Raw genomic sequence first — 23,780 nt, 5'->3', positions numbered from 1 at the left:
TAATGGCTTCATTTGAAGCTTAATTCTGTTTGTTTCCGACCAGCCAGGACAGGGACTTTCCATGCCCAGGCACAGGGCAGTGGCAATTAATTTGAATGCATGTTTAATTTATTACCATTTATCGTTTTCCGTATCACTGCATTTCGGGTAACATATGCACCACAATTTCGCTTTGAATACTGACCCGAGCCAAGTACAATCGATTTCGATTCTAGCCAGGGCTTTAGCCAGAGAAATTTTCCATTCACTTTCAGTGCCAGTTCCTGCTTTACACCACAAACAGCTTTGACAGCTGGCTAACTGACTGATGGACCGACTGATTGACTGCCCAAAAGCACAGCAAGACATAAACACAAAAAAGAAAACCAAAGCTCCTCTCCGCCCAGATGGATTCAATTAACGCTAATTTAAAATGCCAACACACATACAGAAGTGGGTAGAGCGGCTGCCAGGCATAACAGAAAAGGGGGAATTTCCCAGCCAATTTTCCACATGACCCCCATCAAAACATGGTTGTCAGCGGTTCAAGTCCTGACAATTGGGAGGACAACAACTTCTGACTGTCGTCCAAACAAGCTTTGATTGGGGACAATAACTGAATCATTTCGAATGGCAAAAGGTTGCCCGAAGTTGCACATATAAAACAAAAGCACTAAAAATAAATGTATATTTATTCGAATGATGTTCTCACTCGTCTTAAGAGTATTTCCTCTAAGTTTGTACGCCCTTCGGCGTTTAAAATATCAGGAAAAGGAGAGCTGCTGCAGGCGTAGAAGCGGAAACCCATTTGCAGAGCATAGCAGGAGTGCGTGTGCTCCTAATGCCGCACACAATTAAATTAAATAACACCATAATTAATTACCAGCCACACAAACACTCGGACCGAGCACGAGACTTGATTTGCTAGCCACAAGGAAGGAACCACAAGGTGCTAATGTCCAGTCCCACACATTATGGATGCGATGCGATTCGGGGTGCGGAAGTGCCTCAGCGTGGGGGAAATAAAGAATGATTTATGGCGCTAAGCTAACTAAAGTTCCGCACAGTTTTGTTTCGTTCTACGCATGTTCTTGTTCTCACAATTAGACATTAACCCCCGCCCATGCCGAGGAGTTACAGTCTCCCAGTTCCAGGCACATAAATCGCATCGTAAATAAAAAGTTACCATCACAATGGAGCCATCAACTTTTGATGCAACTTATAAGCATATTTGGCCGTAAGCGCACTAATGGGCCGGCATTGATTGGATATATCGAATACACTTAGAGGCGGCGAACCATCAACTGCCCGAATGTCTGCCCATCAAAGCAAAGTGTCATCACTGGAGTATCTGTGGCAGCCACAGCAAAAGGAACAGCAGGGGCAACGTCTCGTAATGCACAAAAGGCGTTTAATGTTAACGAGCAAATGGTCCTCAAGTAACTGCACTCCTTTCCGTTGCCCTTTATAAATTGTGTTATCCATAAAGTTGATAAGTGTATATATATGTATATACAGATATTTATCTACATATATACTGGTAGTTATATGTTGAAATACACTCGCGCAAAAGGGTTAGAACTTCCAGCAGAATTTAATATAATTCTTCATAGTTTCCTACTACAAGTTTTTGCATGGAGCAAATATTTATGGAATTTATTATAATTTGATTTATCACAAAGCAATCTGATTGCTTTTCCCTGAGTGTACATTTGAGGTTTATCATCGCGGCTGCTTTATCTCGCGCAGCTGCTGAAATATGCCCACGTCCGCCGCTGCCGCTGCTGCTGCTGCTGGTCCCTGCGAGGGGCCTTTGGTGCTCCGTGCTCCGTGCTTCGTGCTATCTGGCTGACCCTGCTATCGCCGCATCTTTCCGGCCACACTGCTGCTGCTGTTGCTGCTGCTGCTGAAGGTTGCATGTTCATTTGGCTGCTGTTCCCGCTGCTGGTGCACAGCATAAAATCCACTCAGCCATGCCACATAAAACCCGCAAAAAAGGCGATGAAATTATGGTGCCTGCTCATTGTGTTGTCGGAGGTGTGGGAGCATGGCGAACAAGGAACCACGAACATTGGCCCAAAGCTGCACAGATGCCCTGCATTCCACAGCGGATGCGGTGCAGTTCCAGGGGGAATTATACGAGACATGTCCATACAGATGTCCATTAAACCCTAATTCCTATCCTGATGTACCCCCCACTGATGGCATGGTGAAAGAGGAGCTATGGAGCTCTGCACCCAACAGAAGCTGGTGGCAAGTGTGGCGGGATTAGAGCTGCAAAAGTCAAGTCATTCCACACGATGGGCATATTTTCGGTGCTCCATCCTTGGCGCTGGGAGCTATTCCAGACATTTCCGACCATGTCAGAACTGATTAACGAGCTGCAAATGATTTCATGCGCAGCGCCCGCTGCCACAGCGTAAATCACAAACAATTGGGCGTGCCTCAAGGGGGGAAAAGGCGCTTCATAATGATGCTAATGATTATGTTGATGGGGCATTGTTCGCGTGCGCAGACAGCTCGGCATTCATTTCACTTGTTGCCTCTGTTGCAGCTGTTGCACAAATGTTTGACACTTAAGTGTCCGCAAAAAGAAACGGAGACAAGAAAATAAGAGCCAGAAAACGGATAATGGGAATGGGAAGATAGCTCCCAATCCCACGAGGAAGCCAAAAACTTCCCAGGCAATTGGCAGATGTCAGCTTTAAGCCATTTTAAAAAGCAAATGTCTGACAAAGCTGCAAGTAAAACTTTTTATGCGCCACTTTGCTTGGCCATTCACAACTTGTACGTGGCAAATAAAGCTGCAACCGGGGACTACTGCTGTCGCCTTCAAGGAGTACACGTACACCCTCTGCCCACACCCGCACAATATTCCCGGCTCCGGTTTGCTCCTAAGTATGCAGTTGCAAGCCATAAAATCAGTTTAAGGCTTCCGCCCCAGACACCGATTATCTGGGAAGCATCAGATTAGATACATTAGATCATTCCTTTGCCTCCTATACTTCCGCCCGATTCAGTGGCTTAATCAATGGCGATTGAATCAGAAATCCTGACAGATGCAAACTCATAAGCTGATGGACAGAAAGCTGAACAGAATTGATGGATGAACGGGCACACAAACGCGAGTACTTGATAGCTCGAAACTCGAGAATGGAGGACCAGAATGGACCACTGATGGACATCTGTTTAAGCGTGTGCCTAATTTGCAAACTGACAGAGGACAACTCGCAGGGAAAGAGACGGAGACGGATACGGATACGGATATGATGATGGACAGATGCATGGAGTGACTAGGACTCAAACACTGACAGACGGAGTGCCGTATGGAAGGCATTCGATTGATACTCGTACTTCGTTTGCTATTGTGCTTATGCCATGATACTCGTGCCACCCCAAGGGCATTAGCAAAACGAAAAATTCAGAAATGCTAACGAGGAGAAATGTTTTGGCACTGTCGCAGACCAGGTTACATAAGACTCGTGGCTGGGGGACCAACACGTTTGGGTTCACCTTGTGACATGGTTCGATTTGCAGGTCAGCTGCCCCCTGAGAATCTTTGTGTGTTGTTTCCAGCCGAGTCTGTGGGAGAAATGTAAATCTCGGAGACCCCGCAGAGCAAAGTTTGCTTTCGCCTTCGGCGCTGCTCATTTGCCAGGTTTCCATATTCATATCTGGCAAAGTGAAAGTGCCTGATTAGGAAAAAGAAACATACGAAATTGGCTGCCTATAATGGGAATATATGTGCACATTTATGCACATGCCTGTGATGAGTAATTACCAGCCTCGTCGGTGATTAGTGAATATGCAAATGGATTCTTAAGACTGGGTCCAGTCCAGGGCATATAAATCAAAGTGGAGGACAGTCGAGTCACTGATGCCGAAGATGAACACCAGCCACAAGTTGATGTGGCTGCTCTTGCTGGCCCTGCCGCTGCTGCTGCTGCTTGGCCACACATCAGGTTGTGATAGGATCCCCAGTTCACCCAGTCCATCAACTAATGGGTTTCCCTTTTTTTTTCATAGCGCGGCATCTGACTCTTCGGCCCCTGAGTCGCGCAGAGGTCCACGAGTTGGAGAGCTCTCTACCCCTGGGACGATCTGTGGCCAGTGGCTTTGCTGCCTTGACAGGCTTTGCCCTAGGCCTGGGAAAGGCCCTGACCGGTGTCTTTATCTACGACGTAATCACCGCCAACGTAACCGACATCGAAGAGAGCGAAAGTTCAGCCAGCGAGACCTCAGTCAGAGAGATTTGCTTCGACACGGGAAGACCTGGGAACGACCTCGATGTGGAGGAGGAAACATCTCTCAAGAGTTCTAATGCCATGACCACCTGTATTGTTTACTATAAAAACCGATGACTGTAATCTGATCAAACTAGTTGGGGAGGCTGCGCGCTGTCAAAGGTCAGAGTGTTGTTGTTTTTGTTGTTGTTGCTTGGCATTTGCATATGCAAAACGATCGGCTGAACTTTCTTTGTCTTCTCTCTGTGGGCCATAAAAGTCGGGCAGAACTTGGCGAATGTTTCAGTTGGGTTTCTGCGCGGCCGAGTGAAAGATCATCGAGAAAATGAAATTGTTTGGGTGCTTTGGGGCATTCTGCCTATCCATCATCCTCGTGGCGGGCCTCAGTGCAGGCGTTGAAGGTAAGAGACATCGGCAGAGACGAAGCGGAACCGTTGAATGATCTCGTTTGGTCTCTGTAGCTCGTCGGTTGGTGCTGCGTCCGTTGTCGTCGCGAGAGCTGCTCGCTGCGTTGAGGGAGTCTGGTCTGGATGAGAGTTCCGAGGCTGGGAGATCGATTTCCTCGGCGCTGGCCGGAATCACTGGATTCGCCCTGGGCATCACCAAGGGCGTGGGTGGCTCTCTACTCTTTGACGTGATAACCTCGAATGCCACCATCCAGTATGTGACCAATCTGCTGAACACCACCTCCTCCTCAACGACGGCCAGTGGTGGCACCGCCCAGGAGATCTGCTTCAACAGCCGCAGTGTCGATGGAGAGGCCATCAGTGGTCGGAGCCGCAGCAACAACAGAGATTCCAGTGATGATTTAATCTATAGCGATGAAATTAGCTCAGAGCCATCCGGCGAGGAGCGACAGTTGGGCACTGGAACTGGGTCATCCGGGGGCGTCACCTGCATTGTCCTCAACTCTGGAGTCAGGCGGCGCCGCCAGCTGGTGGTGCGACCTGGTGCGACCACAAACACCAGCAAAAACCGCAACCTCAACCGAGCCCGACGCCAGTCGAAGCGGCGAGTCGACCAAAGGGTTCGCTGAACCCACACTTAGGACCTTAGTCGACCCCTAACCTACTTTAGGCTATCACTTATTTATTGATTTCGATTAGTTTATTAAATTTTAATTGTTCCGCACGGGGGCTCTGTGTTATAAATGGTCGGATGACACGGGCAAATTCTGCATTGACATATTTTATGATTTGCTGACATGCACTCTGACGACGGTTTACACTGGACGAAAAAGAGAGTACCACAATCTGGCTGCTCAATAAATATAATCTGCATTGATATTTAGTTGTGGTTATCCTTTGACTTGGAATATGTGAAGGGCCGTTTATATTTTCTCTTTCTTTGTCTCAGTGCAGGGAATGTGCCTGGGCGTGGGCTCTTAGAATTCTGTTCCAATGCATATGTGCCCACACACTCACACACAGACTGACTGACATTTGCAGCGTCACGCACATCGAAGTGCCAGAATGGTTATTAATACAAAAAGCCACGCACGAAGCATGCCAAACACACACGCACACCCACACACAGCCACACCGCTTGCCCCATTTACGCTGCCTCTGGATTTCGTTTGATTTTGGGCCTTATGTAAACATTGAAATGTCATTGCCGTCGAGGGCAGTGGCCCGGGCACATAAATCCTCCTTGGCCACAATTTATTAACTTTAGCACAAGCCAATGTCAACGGCTTCCGATGTCTTCCATTCCTCCAGTGTTTGGGGTTTGCGCTTATTGATTTGGATGCGAAATTTATGTGGTTAAAGGACCTCCACCCTGGTCTTTGTCTAGCAAACTATTAACGTTGCCCCATCTGCTCTCCAGTTGGCCAAATGCAATGTTTATGTTATTGTCTGAACCGCAGACTTCTCAGGCCATCAGTCCGCCTGGGCCTAAACAGGAATTGCATTAGGGATCATTTATTATTTATGTTAATGTCCTGAAAGTTCTGTCAGAGTCGGAAAGAGTGGTTGATGTGATTAAAGTGTGTAGACTATTAGGAAGGGATAGACGGAGGGAGAGAAAGAGCGGAAATCATTCCAGAAAAGAAAACCAAACTCAAATTACCATATCTCTGATTCGGACAAACTACCGTTGAGACTTTGTACATATCTGATCCGATTGTTGTGCCACACACACTGAGGGAATTTTTCAAATCTATGTAAGGGATGTTCGAGTTCTGTGTGAAATGTGTAGAAGAGTGAGACGAGTCATTATGTACTCCATTTCGAATAATTGTTGTTGATTTAAAGTTGATTTGAAGTTGTCCCAATGTTTTCTCAGTGTACCAGCGTATGTACAGTTTTAGTATGTTCATAAGAGAATCACCAAGAAAAACTACAATTATTTTGCAATTCGCCCATAGAGTGGCAGCCTAATGACCAAGGCCGTGACCATGACCCCCTCCCCAGAGGAGCAGTTGCTGTTTGGCCCCCATTCTAAGCTCTAATCCTAGTGCTGGAGTGCTGGTCCCCCGCTTCAAGCGGCAGGCACTTTCCCCTATTGGAGCAGAAATTGCGTACTAAATGCGCTAAATTACTAACTAAATGCCGCAAGTGCCGCCCCTGGGCATGGCTAGAATTTCACAAATGAACGCCCTTTTGCGAGTCGAGGAATGAGCTGTTAGGTTGGAAGAGGCAGGGCAGGGCAGGGCAGCCAAAGACAAAGCTAAAGCTAAAGTCAAAGCAAAAGCGAAAGCCAAAAACTGCCGACAGTCGATGACATTTGAGCGATAAGAAAAACTGTTGTTGTGTGGCTGGCTTGCTTGCTTCTGCTCTTCGCCGTCTCTCCCACCCACTATGGGACGGGTAGTGAGGGTGTGAGTGGGCAATACAGGGTCGAGGGCAAGTGCTCTCCTGCAGCTGTTTACTCTACTTGCGGTGGTTTGTTCTACGAGTATACCCTTGCAGAGGCTACCCTGAGTTCTAGCAGACGTTTGACCCAGCAAAAATTACATTCTCAATTCCAAAATAAATGTAAGTCCAAATGCACATTTTAATGATGAGCAAAAACTAAACTCTTGCGCATAAGGAACATCAGTGGCTATTGGGTTTTTTGGTTTCCAAGCGGTGGTCATATCAAATCATAAACTTACCAAAGCGGCAATGGAAATGCAAGGGTATCCCAAGCGTCGGTTGGCAATGCTTTCCTTTCATGCTTGTTATTGTAGTTGCTTTTGGTGTTAAGTATGCAGGCGAGGCGTGTGAATTGTGAAGGAAGTGAAAAACAAACACAAATACACATAGTAAATGCTGTTTTTGTTCTTGCTTCTCCTGCTCTCCTCTCTCTCTCTCTCTCTCTGTCCTCTTGTCTTTGCAAGCATTTTTACAGTTATTTTTACTACATTGAAAATTGTTTTAAATGTTAATGTTGCTGTTGTCGCTGGGCTGATAATAAAATAAGGCGCTTCCGAAGAACACGGTGCGTGGAAGGTGGGTTGTGTGTGTGTGTGTGTGTACATAGGTCCCGGAGCACACAAATAATTGAGATGTTTTGCACCCACCCTCTCCTTTGGCCATAAGTGTCGTCACACACGCAGCCCCCCCCATTCACCATTCCCCTCCCTCATCAGACCAACGGCACTGAGTCAGCTGTGAAGAGAGCGCGCACTCATGTTAAATTATGCGGGTTTGATTTTTATTGCACTGCCGCTCATTTCTTTTCCCCTTTGTGTTTGTATGCTCTGCTTTGGTTTGCGTTTTTTTTTGCTTTGGTTGGGTTTGGTCCCCTTTGTTTTATGAGATCTACTGAGAACAGAGCGGGGGGACTATAGAACGAAAGAGAGAGCGGAAAGCGGAAATCAAAACAAGTTAACGGAAGAGAAGATAAGACGAATAAAGAATACCCTTTGCAAAAAATCACTTCAATGGAGTGAAAAATATCATACAAAAACCACAGCTATTAGCTTACGAGATTTTGGATTTCCGACAGACGGTAAAAAGTGCGAAAAAAACTGCGAAAGAGTGCATCTGTCGCCCAGACGTGTCAAATGCTTGTAAATGACTCACATGCTGTTCAATATACCCTCGAAACGGGTGCATATTATCATTTGGAAAGTCGTGTCCAAAGTTTATATAAACAAGTTGGGGCGTGATGCTCGTTGAAAGAGAAAAGGACGTGAGAGCGTGTGTGCGGCTGTAATTTGGCCATGGCTCGTTGCCTTGACAAGCTGTTGCCTGGCATTTCAATTAATGGCACTTTCCACCCTCGCGCCAGGCCCTCCAAAGGGTCATCACTTTCACCGCTGCACTCCTAATGAAGCCATATCTCTCCAGCCCTCCAACGACGAGCGGCACTGGGTCCGGAAGTGCTTGGCGTTTTTGGGTGGAAGTCAAGAGGTAGCGCGAGATACGACGAGTATCATTGCAGCTCCGTGGTGACACGTGACCGCAAGGAAATCGGCTCAGACGGGGTCCCGGTCCCCCGAGACTCTTAATAGATTTTTGATTTGTTTGTTCACCCCTAACCGGCACGCCGCACCAGCACCCAGCAGCCAGATCCATATCCATATCCGAACTGGAATCCGAATCCAATTGTGAGTCGCGCGTGCGTCTCTGATTGGAATAATGATGTGCCAAAGGAAATCCGGACAGAAACCAAAACAGATTCGCCGCATTTATGGGTAGCGACTGTAGTGTGTTTGTCAATATAGAAAAAATCAATACAGAATATTATTTTTACCACCCCAGTCGCATGTTAAAGCAGCCGAATAATTCAATAAAGAAATCACCCAAAGGCCGAGACGGTCCGAGGGTCCTGGAGTCTGTGCTGGCCCTGCTACTGGTCCTGCTGCTGCTCGTGCTAGGTAAATGGATCGCTCAAGGCTCTCAATAACGAAGATTAAAAGCAAAACCTGAAAGTTTGTCTGCTCTTTTCTGCTTGTGGTGGGTGGGGATGTATTTTTTGGCCAAAAATTGTACAAATTGTTTCAATTAAAAAGTTTACAAATTTTGCTTTTTCGCCTTTTACTTTATCTATAATCGGCTTGCGATTGACACGTGCCTCCAACTGCCATCTCCCTGACCAGATGGTACAGTGAAGAGGCTCTGCAGTGGACAGTCTCGGTTCCGGCATTATGTGTGACTTTATGCAATAAGTTCATTGTACATTCAACTGCGCTTTCACTGTGTTCATATTGAAGTAATATGAAGCGTTCGTATGGGGGGAGGAGTGGGTGTCGCTAATTACGACGACCTTGGGTGATTTATAAGTTGAAAACATGATTGCATAAGACAGTCGCGTCGCCAGTGTGACAGCGTGAAAGCCAAAGACAGCGGGGGTGCCAATTAATTTAATTTAATCGGCTAGAAAAGTTTTGGCCATTCTGCAAATACATTCCACATTCACTCTAATTAATTTAATTGATTTAATCGCCTCGACTTGACCTATGTGGGTCCATCGAATGCATTTGATCTGTTTGTTTGCACAAAGTGAAATTGACTTGTAATTAAAAGTTTCGCAAATTGATTGAAAAATTCTCCTTTCCACCTACACACTCACTCTTATGTGTGTGTGAGTGTGAGTGTGATTTTATCACTGAGACTGAACGTCTCTCTGCGGCTGTGTGTTTGTGCGGGTGCGGTGTGCCCGGGTCCCAACAATAAAACCGCGAAAGGGATACCGAATGAAAAAAAGGCTAATTACGGGCATTAATTAAAAATGCATTTTTTGTTGACCAATTGAACGGAGGAGAACTTCGAGGAGACCAGCAAAACCAACAGTTTGTTTTGAGCCAACGCTCGTTGCGGGGGAAATTCTCTCTTAGCGAACGGCCGGTATAAGAGTCGGGAAAATCTCTTATACGTGTGCGAGCGTACGTGCTGCTTAACTGACCTACGGCAGGACATAAGTATGAGTATATGTGGTCTTTGAATATTGACGGTAGAACTTGTTGGCCTACTGAGACGATTGTTCAACCATTCTTCTCGGCAAGAAGAACATTTCCGTTCAAATAAATCGGCATTGAACTTAAAGTTATTTAAATACGTGAACATCAGCACAGCAGAACCAACATGTATAGAATGCATAGACGAATAATACAGCTGGGATTACCATTCGATAATAAATATTAAATGAAATTAAATTATGTTTGTAATCACTTATGTTTGTATGAATTTATTAAAAGGTGTTCCAAGGTGGGAATCCAATTTAAAATAACTTTTTTAATGTAAATAATAAATAATATTATATTCTATTGAAGTATGTTTAATAAAGAACAGAATGGTTATTCCTGGTAGTATATCTGAAATGTCAGCCAAGGAATGAACGCAAATACCGAGGTCTCGTACTCCATGGAAAGTATATGCCAGAATGTAAAGATATATTACAAAATATTTGCAAGCAGACCTGGGCAGAACAACCGAGTGTATAGGCAGGCAATGCCCTTACAACAAACAAACAAACAAACAAACAAAACACAAAATACAAAATACAAAAAATGTTAATAGCTTCACTTGAAAGTTGCCTCGCAATTTCGTGCTCCAATAATCTGAATTCTAAGAGTTCTCTGGCTCGCTCTTCGGGGCGCTCTCTTTTTTTGGGGGGAATGCCGAGTGGGGCACGACGACGACGAGTGGCATGCGACGAGGCATGCCGCATTCGTGCTGCCGCATGGGGCTCACGACCACGACTGCCACTCGCCTTTCAGTTCCATCCTGCGACTCGGAAGCGAAGCACGCGTCTCTTGATTTATGGTGCGCGGTCAGTTCTGGCCAGACTCAGATGCAGATTCACTACTACCGAGTGGCAAGTTGTCCCTAGGCCTAATGAGCCCATTTGCGTGTTAATGGCGAATTAATGACCGGCGATTAAAATGCAATAATCGCCTGCATAGTACCCTACGAACGAGCCTGTGCGGTTCGCTTACTTTCAAGTGAAACAGTGTCTGTCTATAGGGTTCGAGATCCAAGGAGTTCCCTTCGAAATAACATAGACACTGTGCCCCGAAAGTGTTGTGAAAAACTTAAGCCGCAGAAGATTAAAAAGAAAAAACAGTGCGAAAAACGGAAAATACGGAAAAAGGGAAACCCCCGCCGAAACAAAATCCGAAACAAAAAAACACTTTCATTGCTCCCAAGGCAGAGCTTAGTTGAGAGTGCTTCCCGGGTCTAATTTGACGGAATCGTTAGTTGACCAGACCACGAGATCTCCCACCAACCCCCCGCACCGTCACGTTTTGCAGGGGGATCGCGTGCCGAGAGTACAACGATAATAACAATAAACTTGCGGATAACAGCTACAGAAACAGCAATATAATGTCCGCCCGCCCGACATCGTTGTCCCCGGCCACGGCCACGGCATTGGCATCGGCATCGGACTCGGACTCGGCATCATCCCTGCTCCCGGCCAGAGCCAATTTCGGATTACTCAACTGGCTCATCAGTTGGCTGCTGCTGTCGATGGCGCTGCTTAGAGGTGAGACCGTACCCTCCCCTCGGCCCGCACTTTTTAATTAAATAATCCAATTTATTTTCATTTAATTTCAAATTAAATTTAATTTGTTGTGCGCCAAGCGCTGGCTGCTCTAATTGTTGCGTCCTCAATCTCCACCCTCCGGTAACACATCGCGCCACCTCCTCCTCCTCCTGCCCACCAAAACGGTTTTCCTCTGTCGCCTTGGATTTCCCTTCCAATTTCCGGGAGTGGAAGCGAGCACAAAGGAGAGAGTTTGCCAATTGAAATTCCTTAATTTTTGTGCTGAGAATTTTAATTCAACTTTTGGGTAGACAGAGGGAAGGTTTCCCCTTTTTTTGTGACAAGTCAAAAGGTGAAAGCATTTAATGTGTGACCCTCTGAAGGGTGGGTGGGAGGGGGATGGTGGGTGGCCTAGTCCTGTTTCTAATCCGAAAGTTGGTCCTGGGTCCGTGTCCTACAGCCGTCAAGGTTGGTGCAGCAATCATTTGAAGAGTTGCGGCTGCTGTCTGAGAATGAATGGCAGACCATGCAGCGCTCTGCACTTGTGGCAGATGGAGAAGGACAGAGATAGAGTGTGTGTGGGTGTGTGTGCGCTGCCACATGCAACGGCATGATATGCGTGGCACACATTTTTATATAATACACTCTGCTACATTGGGGCAGAAAAATCTCACTTTCAATGCATCACCAGCACCAGCACCAGTAGCAGTACCAGCAGCAGCAGATAGAAATGTGAAAATGGGAAAAACAAAAACTAACGAGCGGCAGACACTTGCAAAATGCTGTTGATGCTTGGTCAGGGTCGTTGCAGCTCCCTCCACTCCTCCACACTCCCTGCTGCCCTCTCATGCTGTGTTGCATGTGGCAGTTGACACAAGAAACTGTTGCCATTGGGTTTGGCCTCTGGCTTTTGGTTTCAGTGTTTGCTGCATTTTGCTTTCAGTGTTCCATTCCATTCCTTTTACTCTCTGTCTGTCTTCCTTTGGTTTTGTTTGTCCAGTCCAGAAAGGAAACAAGCCATCAGCATACATTTTCACATAATTTTCCATCATTTTCCATGGCAATTGTTCTCGTCCACCGTCTATGGTCTCGACTCGCCTCGACTCGCCTCGTTTCGTCTTTCGTTTTATAATTTTCGAATGAAATACTCGTACTTTCAAAATGCAATTCACTTTTGCGCAAATTGTTTCATTTCCTTTCCTTTGACTTGCTCTCCGTCTGACATTTCATTTGGCTAAAAGCTACTTGAAGCTGGGCTAAGCGCAGACAAACAGAATTCCCTCATTCTGGCATTTGAGGACGGCTGCAGGAGGACGGGCCGGACCCGGACTTTCTGCAAAGAGGCGAAAGCAATCAAAGAAAATTCCATGCGAATCTTCCTTGAGGTTGTTGTCTTGCCAGCTATCTGCTTATGCAATTAAAAATGTATTTGCTTAATGGACGAGGCGGTGAGAGCGACACTCCAGGATACCTTGGCTGTCACATGACAGAATCGAATCGTAGCGGCACAATTAATCAATGATCTAGGGCCAACAATAAACAGAGAGACCAACACAATCTGTTGAAAAAGTCAGAGCGGTATTCAGACCAGAAATGCCGTCCACTTCAGAGTCTCCACATGCTGCAAATATTAAAAAATTGAATGGGGATATGGCGTGGAGCATTCCAAGCGATAGAAACGTTTTTCCCTGATCGATATCTGTTTGTCAGATGCTTTTTCACCTCTTAGTTGATGGGTAAAAACCTGATAAATAAATGCGCATATTTCCCCTTTAATGAATTCATAAAATCCACCGCTCGTGTCCCCTCATGCGGTCCCTCGATGTTTGGTTTTCTGGTTTATTAATAAATAAATTTCGTACTTGCGGTTTGCAGTATGCAAAATTGCAGTTATTTGCACAGCTGTTTGCCATTGAAAGGCAAACAAACGGCTTTCACTCCTTTGCCTTTACTCCTTTTTTGTATATCACGTATTACTCGTATGTAATGCCGTATAGATTGTTTTTGCTTTCCTGCGTCGCGGCAAAAATATTTTTGCAAATATTTTCGACGAAACCATGAAAATTTGCGTTGTTAAAGCAATAATGGGGACGTGATTTCCAGTTGAGTCCAGTTCAATGCAATCGCAATGCAGCGGTATTATTAAAAAATCAAAGAGAAAAATTCCAGAGAATGCCGCTGACTCCATCAATACTCTTGCAGATGATTACTTCGATTGGATTTAGTTTGCCCTAAGGGTTCCGACTTGCATTTGTGTCAATTTTAACACAGCCACAGAATGATGATGATGATTGTGATCATATGGTAAAAGGGATAATTAATTGTAAGAAAGAGAGGAAGAATGTGGCAGCAGGGAAGAGATGGAGAGTGCTCTGCTTTAGGCTTGGCTTCGCCTGCGGCCCTTGGCAATCAGTGGGGCACATCATTCAGCGGTGTCAGACTGATGAATGAAGCCACGCATTGGCCCAGACAAGTGCCAGGCATCACGCACACGCTCACACTTCCGCGCGCCCACTTTCGCCCATAAATACAGTCAAATCGATGAGTTCGTTCAAGGCGCCCAAAGTATGCAAAGCACATACTCAACAGCGACAGGGGTAGAGGAAGGAGCGAGCGAGGAGATGAGATCTATTTGCCGTGGGGCCCAGGTTATTCACACAAACTTGCAGGCGAGCGAGTCCCAGGAGCCGACGGGCCCCTGGCTTCAAGGCCAACGCACATTATCAATGAGGCGTGGGCTGCAGACCTGATTTCTTCTTCGTATATTTACACATACAGATACAAGGCAGAGATACTCGAGTACACGGATATTTTTTATTCCCGCAAGATGCTTGATGAAACAAACTTTGTGATGTTGTTGATTTTAATGGCATACGGTTTCACTGGAATTTGCGTTGAATGATGAATGTCGGGTTAGAAGCTCAACCGGAACCGAGATGGAGTGGCTGGATGGGTGTGCGTGTGTGTTAGAGAGGCGACCCCCCGGCCGGAGACAACCATTCATCATATCATTGGGTTGAGGACTGGGTCGTTGTCTGTGTGTTCTCACAGTATTGACATCTTGAGCTTGCACTTCCTTTGAGGGTCTTTTGGTGCTACTTAAATCTTTTGGCTTAGCTTTGGCTAGCTACTAAATATTTTAGGATGCTTACGATAGTGGAAGCTCCACAATGCAAATCTACATTAGTAAACCGAAAGTTGCCTCGTTTTAAGTTTTCTCCTGCACAGAGGTCAGACCGCAAGCACTTCTTTACTGCCGCTGCTTTCGTAACACTTATGGATCTGACATTTATATGACAGCTGCGGCTTGCGTCCCAGGCATATGCAGTGGATGGATGCTTCCGTTTCCTCTGCGCCCCCGAGTGTGGGGGCGCTCGTGTTTTTGTTTTGTTTTGTTTTGTTCGTCAAAAGGAATACTGAAAATGGTTTTATTTTTGTATTTTCATAGAATGATAGAGGGCGGGAGGGGTAAGCAGAAATGGGGGCAGCGGCACGTGCGTATGTGTGTGGATATTGTTTTTTGACTCACTTGGCACGGACACAAAACGGAACCATTTCAGTCACGTACCAGAGGAGACGGAAAAACAGAAATTTATGCATTTGATTTCAACTAATTTTCACAGTCCAAGCATGGCTCGAGAATTGTTTTGTTTATTGTCGGCCAAAGTAGATGCTGTGCCATCATAAATTAGCCCGAAACTAGAGCAGTTCGGTGGAGCCGCCTCCTCTACCCAAAATCCATTGTGTGGTCGCTCTTGGTGTGGGCTCTCTCCTCCCGGCTTTACGACCTTTCCAACAGCCTTGAGCCTGGGCGTGGCTATTAAAAAGCACTCCACCAGCGGGGGACGAGCAGCTGGTCTGAGTCCCAGCTCGCTTTTAAAGCCTTTAGCCAAAAGTGGCAACCCAAATTGAACCAAAACACACAGAGACACTGACAGACACGCACAGACAGATGCGGGCAGACAAACAGATACTCGACACGCAGATAGAGACGGACAAGTGTCGTAAAATGGATATTGTCGCCTTTAGTTTCTTGGGTACAACCAAAAGAGGTAAGTTGTACGTACGGGTGTCGTCCTGTCGATAAATCCGCAGGAGCAACATAAACCAGTTGCGCGGCTCTAAAAATCGTATCTGCCCCAATGATTCTCCAAGTAAAATTCAGTTTTATTAACACAGGGACTCCGCCACACGTGCCAGGGACCAAGTTCTCGTTGCTGTTGCTGTTGCCGTTGCATGCCACGGGGCGTGCCGGTAACCTACATGAGATGTTGCTTTGAGCCGACTTTCCTCGAGCTTGTCTGAGCCGTTTTTATTAAAAATTCCACAGAAAAACAAGGGGAAGAGCGGCAAGCCAAGGGCCCTGGCAGTGGATGGAGCTGGAGTTAAGGGAAGATGTGTCGCAGTCGCCAGAGATGGAGCTGGGGATGGGGATGGAGGAGATGCCGAAATAAGCATGTTTAAGGCCTCCAACTAGCAGGAAACAACCAACAATTGTCTATGCTGTTGCTGCTGTGTGTCGCTCCCCCTCCTCTCCCCTCCGTACGCTTCCTTGATGTAGCAGTTTTATTGCTCTGTCATTCCGAAATATTTCACACAGACACATCAGCGCCGGCGACAGTGGCAACAAAGGGTGGCCTCCCATGGCTGAGTCGCATTGGTTCCTTATCCTTTCCTTTGCCGCTGCCTTTTTCGGTGTTACCTCTTACGGGAGTTGTGTACTTTGGGCATCTGCGGCGAACAGTAAAGGTGCTCCGCCTTTTTATTTGAACTATTTTATTCAACATTTATGGACATCCTTTTAACTTAATTATGAAACAATTTGCTGAGCCATGATTTTATTTACCTTTAAGACAAATTGTTGCCTGCTTGCCAGAGTATTTTGAATTTATTACAATGGGAATTTATCAAGTAAATTAAACCATTACCAAATGCCTTCGATTTGTGTATTTACTTCATAATCAAAATTGTTGTCAATGTTGGCAGAGTAAAGTGATTTATTTTCAAAGCTTCTGTCTGGGTACCGTCTTTATTTGTGGACAGTTTTATTTATTATTGTGTATATTTAGCTCTTGAGTCAAAGCTAGCAAACAATATTTGTGATTTGAAGGTAACCGAGCATTCGGCTATTTCTTAGAGTACTCAGGGTATGGGAACCCACTGGGGATTGGTTTTGGCTCGGATAGTTGCCGAGTAGGGGGTATCTCTGAGTTGCAAGACTAGACCATGGCACCCTCACTTGTTCCGTATTTATTTGTTGTACATGTCTGCCTCACAGCTCTGTTATTGTTGCCGCAGTTTCTCTGATGCTGGCTCTGCCTCCGCCTCCGCCGCTGCTGCTGTACGAGTATTGTCAGCAGAATTTGGCGCCTGGGGGCCTGACGCATTTCTCATGCGCTCGCGCGTGTCATATTTATTTATTTCGCCTTGGTTCGTCCTTTGCCCCACGCCCACCCACTTCAAGGGTTTATTTTACACATATATTTTTCTTCGTACAAGTGAGAGAACGAGAATACTTGTGTCCGCATGTGTATGCACCGCCCCGCACATACAAACCGTTTGCAATTGTGTTGATGTGTCATTTCCGCTTTGGAGCTCTTATATAGTCAAAGCGTTTTTCATTTCCCGTTTCCCTAGCCATTGTTGGCCGAAAGTTTTGGGCCCCTTCGAGCAGAGTCCTTTGATACTCAAGGCGAGATGGGAAGTCTGCAACTCTGCCTTATGCCACTTTGCATTGATTGGAGGACTCGCAAGGCAGAGACCGTGCAGAGACAGGCCAGAGGCACACTTAATTAAACCGAGCCTCACTCGTTTATCAAGTTGTGAACACGAATTGACGGGCAGCTAACATTTATGGGCGCTTGTCGTGTTCTACATTTTTATGGTTCGCGCTCGACAATTATGCGCATTTGTACTCTCTGCAAGGAGGGGAGCACACACATGCACATTCTCCCATGTGTTTGTATGTATTTACACTCGAAAAAAAAGGCAGGGAAATAATGAAAATGCAAGCAGGCAAGCAGCCAGCAACTGTTCCACATTCGGTTCACTGAACTCAAGCATTTGCCTTAATTTTGTGGTGTCCTTTGCTACAAAAAGAGCAACACACAACAGGGCTGGCTGTGGCAGTACTCTGAACAATGCCACAAGTCGAGGCTACAAATACCCTTGGAGAATGTCTGACCACTAGCAATGTCTGACCACGCTACAATTGCCCGCCCAACACCTAGGATAGTGCTCTCTCGTTCGTATTACTTTCCTAGAAGTATTCCATAAGCTGATTCGCTCTGCCTTTTTGTGGACGCTGTCAAAATCGCCTTACCCGGCAGTAGGGTAACATTACGAGGCGCCTCGGAATATGCAACAGCGGCCGTAATGCAACTGTGTGTCTGTGTGTGTGTACATTGGCAAGTGGCCAAGAGTTGCAGCCACTACAACAATATACACAACTGGTTTGGGCCGTTAAAAACAGCAGAAAGCAATTAAACTTGGTCACGAAAAAAATTCGAGACCGGAAGACGCTGCGTATTGTACGTAATGGGCACGATGCCTGGAACTAGGCAAAGGTCCTCGGCTCTCTCTCTCTCTCTCTCGCTCTGTGTGCTCTCTCCTTCTCTCAGTGAGATGAATAACGGTAATGCAAAGTGAGCAAGCATATTCATGTCCAGTTAGGGTAATTACAACTTCTGTTTTGCACTGAAAGATTGAGCGAAAAACTTTCACTGACCCTGAAAATGCTGCGACCAATTCGCTTCAAACCAAAAAAGAGCGGCAGCCCCATTAACATTTCAATTCCATTTCATATTTATCCCGATCCCCCCCGTCCACCCTCATTGACATTCATGGCTGGGAGAACTTTTTTTATGGCCGGTCGCAAATTTCACTTTTATGTTTGTGGCCAGCTCCTGCAGTTGGCCATTTGGTCGGGTGTTTGGCGCACACACAGCGCTGCCTGTTCGCAGTAATTAAGCCGCCTCAATGGCTGATCAAAATGGCATCGCTCCCAGACATTTTCTGACGGGCGAGACAATTTGTTTGGGTGTTCTTTTCAGCCTTTTCAGGTTGCGTGTGCGTTGGCCAAATGTTGGTTTTGGGATCGCATCCACAGTCTTTAATGGTGTTGCTGCTGTTGTTGTTGTTGTTGTGCTGTGGTCCCCCAATGAATATTAAGCCAGAATACGTGGTTGCTTTGTTATCTGAACGCGTTGTGTTTTGACAGTTCTTTGAATTTTCCCTAAAAAAGAGCAGGAAAACCCATTAAAAAGGAATGGAAACCCTTGACTCATTTTTTTCGCGACCTGATGCCCAAATGTAATTAAAACTGTGCCAAGCCCACACACAGTGGAAGCAATTTCTTGGAGCCTCACAAACGCAATCGAAAAGTGTAGAGCGAAAAAACAGATGGCCTGTAGAGCAAAAAGACAACATAAAAGCACCAGCTCACAGTGGATTTAAATAACCAACCAGCCAGCAGTCACATGTGAGCAAACCACAGAATCTACAGAATTATCCGCTCAGATTATTAGGAGGAAAATGCAAGCATATCTGTGGCCACAGGCGGTCGGCATCTGCAGATAATTTGAGCAAATATTGAACTGATGGAACGTTTATTGGTTTGGGGACTGGCCAGATTTGGAGTTACTTTGCACATTAATTGCCAAGGCAAGGCAGGAAGTCTTGGGTGAGAGTCTGGACTAAGATCGGGCAGGGATTCGGTTTCAATTTGTATGGAATGCCTAGGCGGGTGCCTATTTTCGGGAGCTGCCCTAATAAATTACGGCATTAAGTAAAGTTTGTCAAAAGGAACAAAACGAATATTTGCTGCCCTCAGCTCCCACTTCAGCTGCGCTCAATCTGATTATCCCTTGGGCCAGCTGTGGCTGGAGGCGGCCTGAAAAATTGCACAATTCTCGAATACACAGGACACACTTACAAATTGGGGCACATATGTTAAATTTCACAGGGATCGAGTCGGAGGGAGGGAGAGAGGGCAAGGGAATGGACGACCCTGACTACGTGCGGACATTAGATGGCTCTCTGTGGCGCAGTGGGCTCTGGCCCCTGGACACAAGCCCCAATGCGACTCCGATGTGCGTGGGATGGATTTGATAATTTGCTGGCCGGGCCATAAGCAAAGCTTAGCTAAAAACCGAGCTGATGGCCCAAGCCTATGATGTACAACATGTCCTGTTTCCGCTTCTGTTTCCCACTCCCTTTGAAAGGCAATCTAAAATAATTTGAGAAATGTCGCACTGCCCCTTTTTACTGCTTTGCCATGTAGCACTTAAACCACATTCCATTATCGGAACGGGTAAGAGAGAGAGAGAGAGAGAGAGAGAGAGGGGAGTGAGAGTGCGAGGGCTGTGTGCACGTTTGTCCCCAATGGAACAGAGCTTAATTAGAATTTTGTTTGATTTCGGAAGGAATGATTAAAAGTTGTGCAATGTCATAAGTCGCAACTCAATCTGAGATGCTGCGACATGCTCAGATCGGATGTAATCAGGATATGTTCACGGACTTGCCCCCACTCTGGACCACATGCCGTTGCTGGTGCTGCAAAATCGAGGAAGGAAGCAGAAACTGGTGGAAATTGCTGATGGAAAATGAAAATCACCATGGAAACGGTGCTCCTACATACGCAGTGAGGGCTAGTTCGTAGAAGTAGTTATTAATTTTACTGCTGCTACTGTCAGTGTCCAGCTCGGAGTGGGAGAGAGATTGCTGCAAAGCAATTGAAACTTCATATTCCTCTCAGCTAATTCTGCACGTCCCGGCTTGGCTTCAGCTCTTTCCTCTTGCTGCTGTGCTCGTAATTATTTTTAATTATTTCTGTTGCAACCACAAGCTTGCTGCAGGTGCAGTTACTTGTTTCGCCTTGCTGCCGGCAGCATTCTGTTTGTGTTTCCTCGATGGCCGTGTGGGTGGTGCTGCGGATGCAGCTGCAGCCGCAGCTGCCCTGATATATGCTGGGGAAGGAAAGTTGTCAGGCAGTTAATAAGCCGGCTCTTTTGTGGGCTCCTGGAGCTGTTGTTGCGGCTGCCACTGGAGCAATTTGCAGTTGGCTTAACATGCCTCGTTGGCTGTTAGTTTGATGTTGTCTTTCTGCCTTAAAGTTGATTCGAGTGCGGGCAAAAGTTCCAAAGCAAATGTTGACAGCCTAAGCTCACAGTCTCCTACCTCATGCACTCATGCACTTATACACTCCCAACATAAACTCTCTCTCCCTCTGTGTAGCTCTATGTGGTTGTGCCTCTGCTGGGGGTAGATCATTTAATAACCATCCGAATCCGAAATAAAAGTCCAATATGAGACCGTACTCTAATCCCTGTTTGGCTTTTAGCTGCCACAAAACTCGCTTAATGTGCGGGCCGGGAGTCGAGTTTGTTGACAGCTTCTGGCAGCCAGCAAAAAAGTGCCAACGAAAAGTTTTGCATACTTTTTCTGGCGCATTATATATTAATGATACATTTGCCATCTGTCTGGGCTGGTGGATGGTGGCTGCCACCCACGGGGCCGGGGCCGGGGCGGGGCACCGGCTACTCTTCTTCCAGTGACTTGTGTGTCCCTGCCGCTGGCTCTTTTCGCAGTCCTGCATCAGTCAGACAGTGGCACATTTTATAATCCACAATGATTGATATGAGAGTAGAGAGTAGAGTGTGTGTGTGTGTGTGTGCGTGTGTGTGTGTGTGTGTGTGTGTGTGTGTGTGTGTGTGTGTGTGTGTGTGTGTGTGTGTGTGTGTTTGTGTGGATGGTCACATTATGTGCACTCACTTGAGAGACAAACGAGAAAACAAAGAGGTGCTGCGCCTAAAAGCCAGCCAGCCAGGCCAGCCAGCTACACGGAAAATATCGCCACAGTTAAAAATGTCACAGTAAATTCATATTCATTCATTATGTTGAAATCCCCCGCGGGACACAGCGCACAAAGGGTCCATGGGAAAGTGCACAAAAACAGAGGGCCCGCGAAATGGAGATGGAGATGGGCGCCACACACACACATGGCACTCTGTGTGCCACAAAAAGAGTGTGTGTGTGTGTGTGTGTGTGGGGGAAAAGGAAGCTGCCACAGTGAAGCATTCATTTTCATTAACCCCTTTTTAGGCTCTGTTCTCTAGTCCTAACACTCCCATCTCCTCCCAGCTGATGTATCACTTTCCTAAATCTCCGACGCTTCTGGCTTTGTTATACTATATTACAGGGCAGAGTAGGATGTAGGAGTAGCGTGGCCTCTGTCTGAATTTCGACTTCCCAGAAAGCACAACTGTTGTGCTGTAATGTTGATAGAATACCCAGAAATTATCACGAATAGACAAGAGGCTCTTGCATATTCCAGCGCGCTGAGTGTCTCCCCTTCGATATACTCCGGAATAACGTTTCCACTTCGTAAGTGCTGGATCAGCTTTTCCGCGAAAATCTTGCCGCTTTCTTGGGCTTCAAGAGATTACTGTTCGGAGTTCACACAGAATTTGATATTCAAAGTGAGTCTGAAGCGATGTGCTAGATGTGCCATCCAATTTATTGATCAGAGTTGCAGCCAGCCCAACCAATTCCGGCGGTCTTTAATTGCTTCTCCCGAGGTTTCAGCACAAATAATTGGAATGCAGTGAGGCAGTGAAACGTCTATTTGTGTGAATGTTTGCCAAGCTTAATCATCTGTCATCTGTGTGGGTGTGTGCGGGTGTGTGTGTGTGTGTGCTCATGGCTTAGGCACACACGCAATTGCTTAGCAGCTACGAAGGCAAATGGAGCAGGGGAAGAGCATTGGATGTGTACATTCTAGTCAGTCGCAGACGCTATTAACCAATCGAGCGCAAATTTGCCAAACAACACCAGCATCGGGTATCGGTGGGAATGTGCATCGAGCTGTGTGCGGGCACCAGGTGGCGGCAATAATCAAATCACTCAGACAGAAAACTAAGCCAACAGATGGGAAGGAATGAAGTGTGTGAGTTGTGGCCTTAAAGCGAACCAAGACTCGCGGGGACACTGCCGCTAATTAACGTTTTATGTTGCTCAAACTCGTAAGAAACAAAGGAAATCTCCAGCGTTTCCTGCTTATCTGCGACTCTCATTGAAGTACGTGATGTGGCCCTGCTCCTCCGGGCAGCCAGCTTAAATATTTAATATCCTAATAAACATCCATATGGCATTTCATTAAATACATTATCATAAAAAAGTAAGCCCGTCTACATACGCACACGCATCCAAACACCCGCAACCCACACCCGACACCCGACACCCAACACCCCACACCCGACACCCCACACCTAAGCTCACACGCACTCGAACACTCATAATTTCATTAGCACTGCTGCTGCTTTTCGCTTGGTGAAGTTCTGCTCAAAACTGGGAGAGCGGAAACCAGAAACCAGAAGAATAAGAAAGAATAAACAAGAAAGAGAGCAGAGCCAGGCAAGGACCGAAAAGAAGTGTGAAGCCACATCAGAGGCATGTCGGAATTTCACTTTCCTTATTATTGTGGAGTGACAACGAGGGAACCAGAGATGCGAATGCAGGGAAGATAAGAGAAATGGGAACATAACTCTTTGTTTTTTTTGTATATTTAAAAGCAAGAATTAGCATAGATTGCTCATTCCAACTGCGATTGATTATGGCAGCTGGCAGTGGGAGAGAACGCGGGACCAGGACACGGACACACCAAAAGCCACAGAACGATTGTCCCCACAGTGGACACACTCGCACCCATTTCCATCTCTATGCGCTGCGTCAAAAATATGCAAATAATAAGCACGAGCTGCGCCAAGTGGAAGAGGTTGGGAAGGTGGGGCGGGCAGGAAAAGAAAAGCCTCTCAGCGGCGGCTTTGAGCAGCATTTACAAATAATTTCCAGGGCTGAGGGACAACCGGGGAGGAGACCAGATCCCTTTACACATCCTACACTTGTAATCATTTTTTTTCATATCTCGCTGCGGCTCCAGCTCCTCCTGCTCCTGCTTCTGACTGGGCCAAAAAGGATTTATTCTCGTGCTTAACTTGGCTTAGCCGACGGTTTTAAATGTAATTAGTATGCATGTTTGCATTTCGTTAGCACTGAAACCGGCGACGCGACTGGCAACGGGCAACTTTTCATTATAAATCACGCAGCAGCAGCAGCAGCAGCAGCAGGGCCAGGAAGCGACGG

At 46.4% G+C, this 23,780-nt stretch overlaps 2 protein-coding genes across 2 annotated transcripts in view; both read left to right on the top strand.

Annotated features, from left to right (window-relative positions):
• Positions 1-3,865: 3,865 nt before the first annotated feature.
• LOC117889860 lies at positions 3,866-5,362 on the top strand. The gene is made up of 4 exons (XM_034794361.1): positions 3,866-3,941; positions 4,006-4,268; positions 4,537-4,624; positions 4,685-5,362. Exons 1-4 carry the CDS (start codon positions 3,866-3,868, stop codon positions 5,257-5,259), a joined length of 1,002 nt encoding a protein of 333 aa, XP_034650252.1. The 3' UTR covers positions 5,260-5,362.
• A 5,505-nt stretch (positions 5,363-10,867) lies between these two features.
• Positions 10,868-23,780, top strand: part of LOC117890979 (zwei Ig domain protein zig-8) — a 47,195-nt gene continuing 34,282 nt past the window's right edge. The window contains exon 1 of the mRNA XM_034796120.1: positions 10,868-11,639. Coding sequence (XP_034652011.1) covers positions 11,480-11,639 — 160 coding nt within the window. The 5' untranslated portion in view covers positions 10,868-11,479. The remainder of the gene's footprint in view (positions 11,640-23,780) is intronic.

This window comes from Drosophila subobscura, chromosome E, assembly GCF_008121235.1.
Source record: "Drosophila subobscura isolate 14011-0131.10 chromosome E, UCBerk_Dsub_1.0, whole genome shotgun sequence".
Taxonomy (NCBI): domain Eukaryota; kingdom Metazoa; phylum Arthropoda; class Insecta; order Diptera; family Drosophilidae; genus Drosophila; species Drosophila subobscura.
This window is presented reverse-complemented; position numbering and strand designations above follow the sequence as displayed.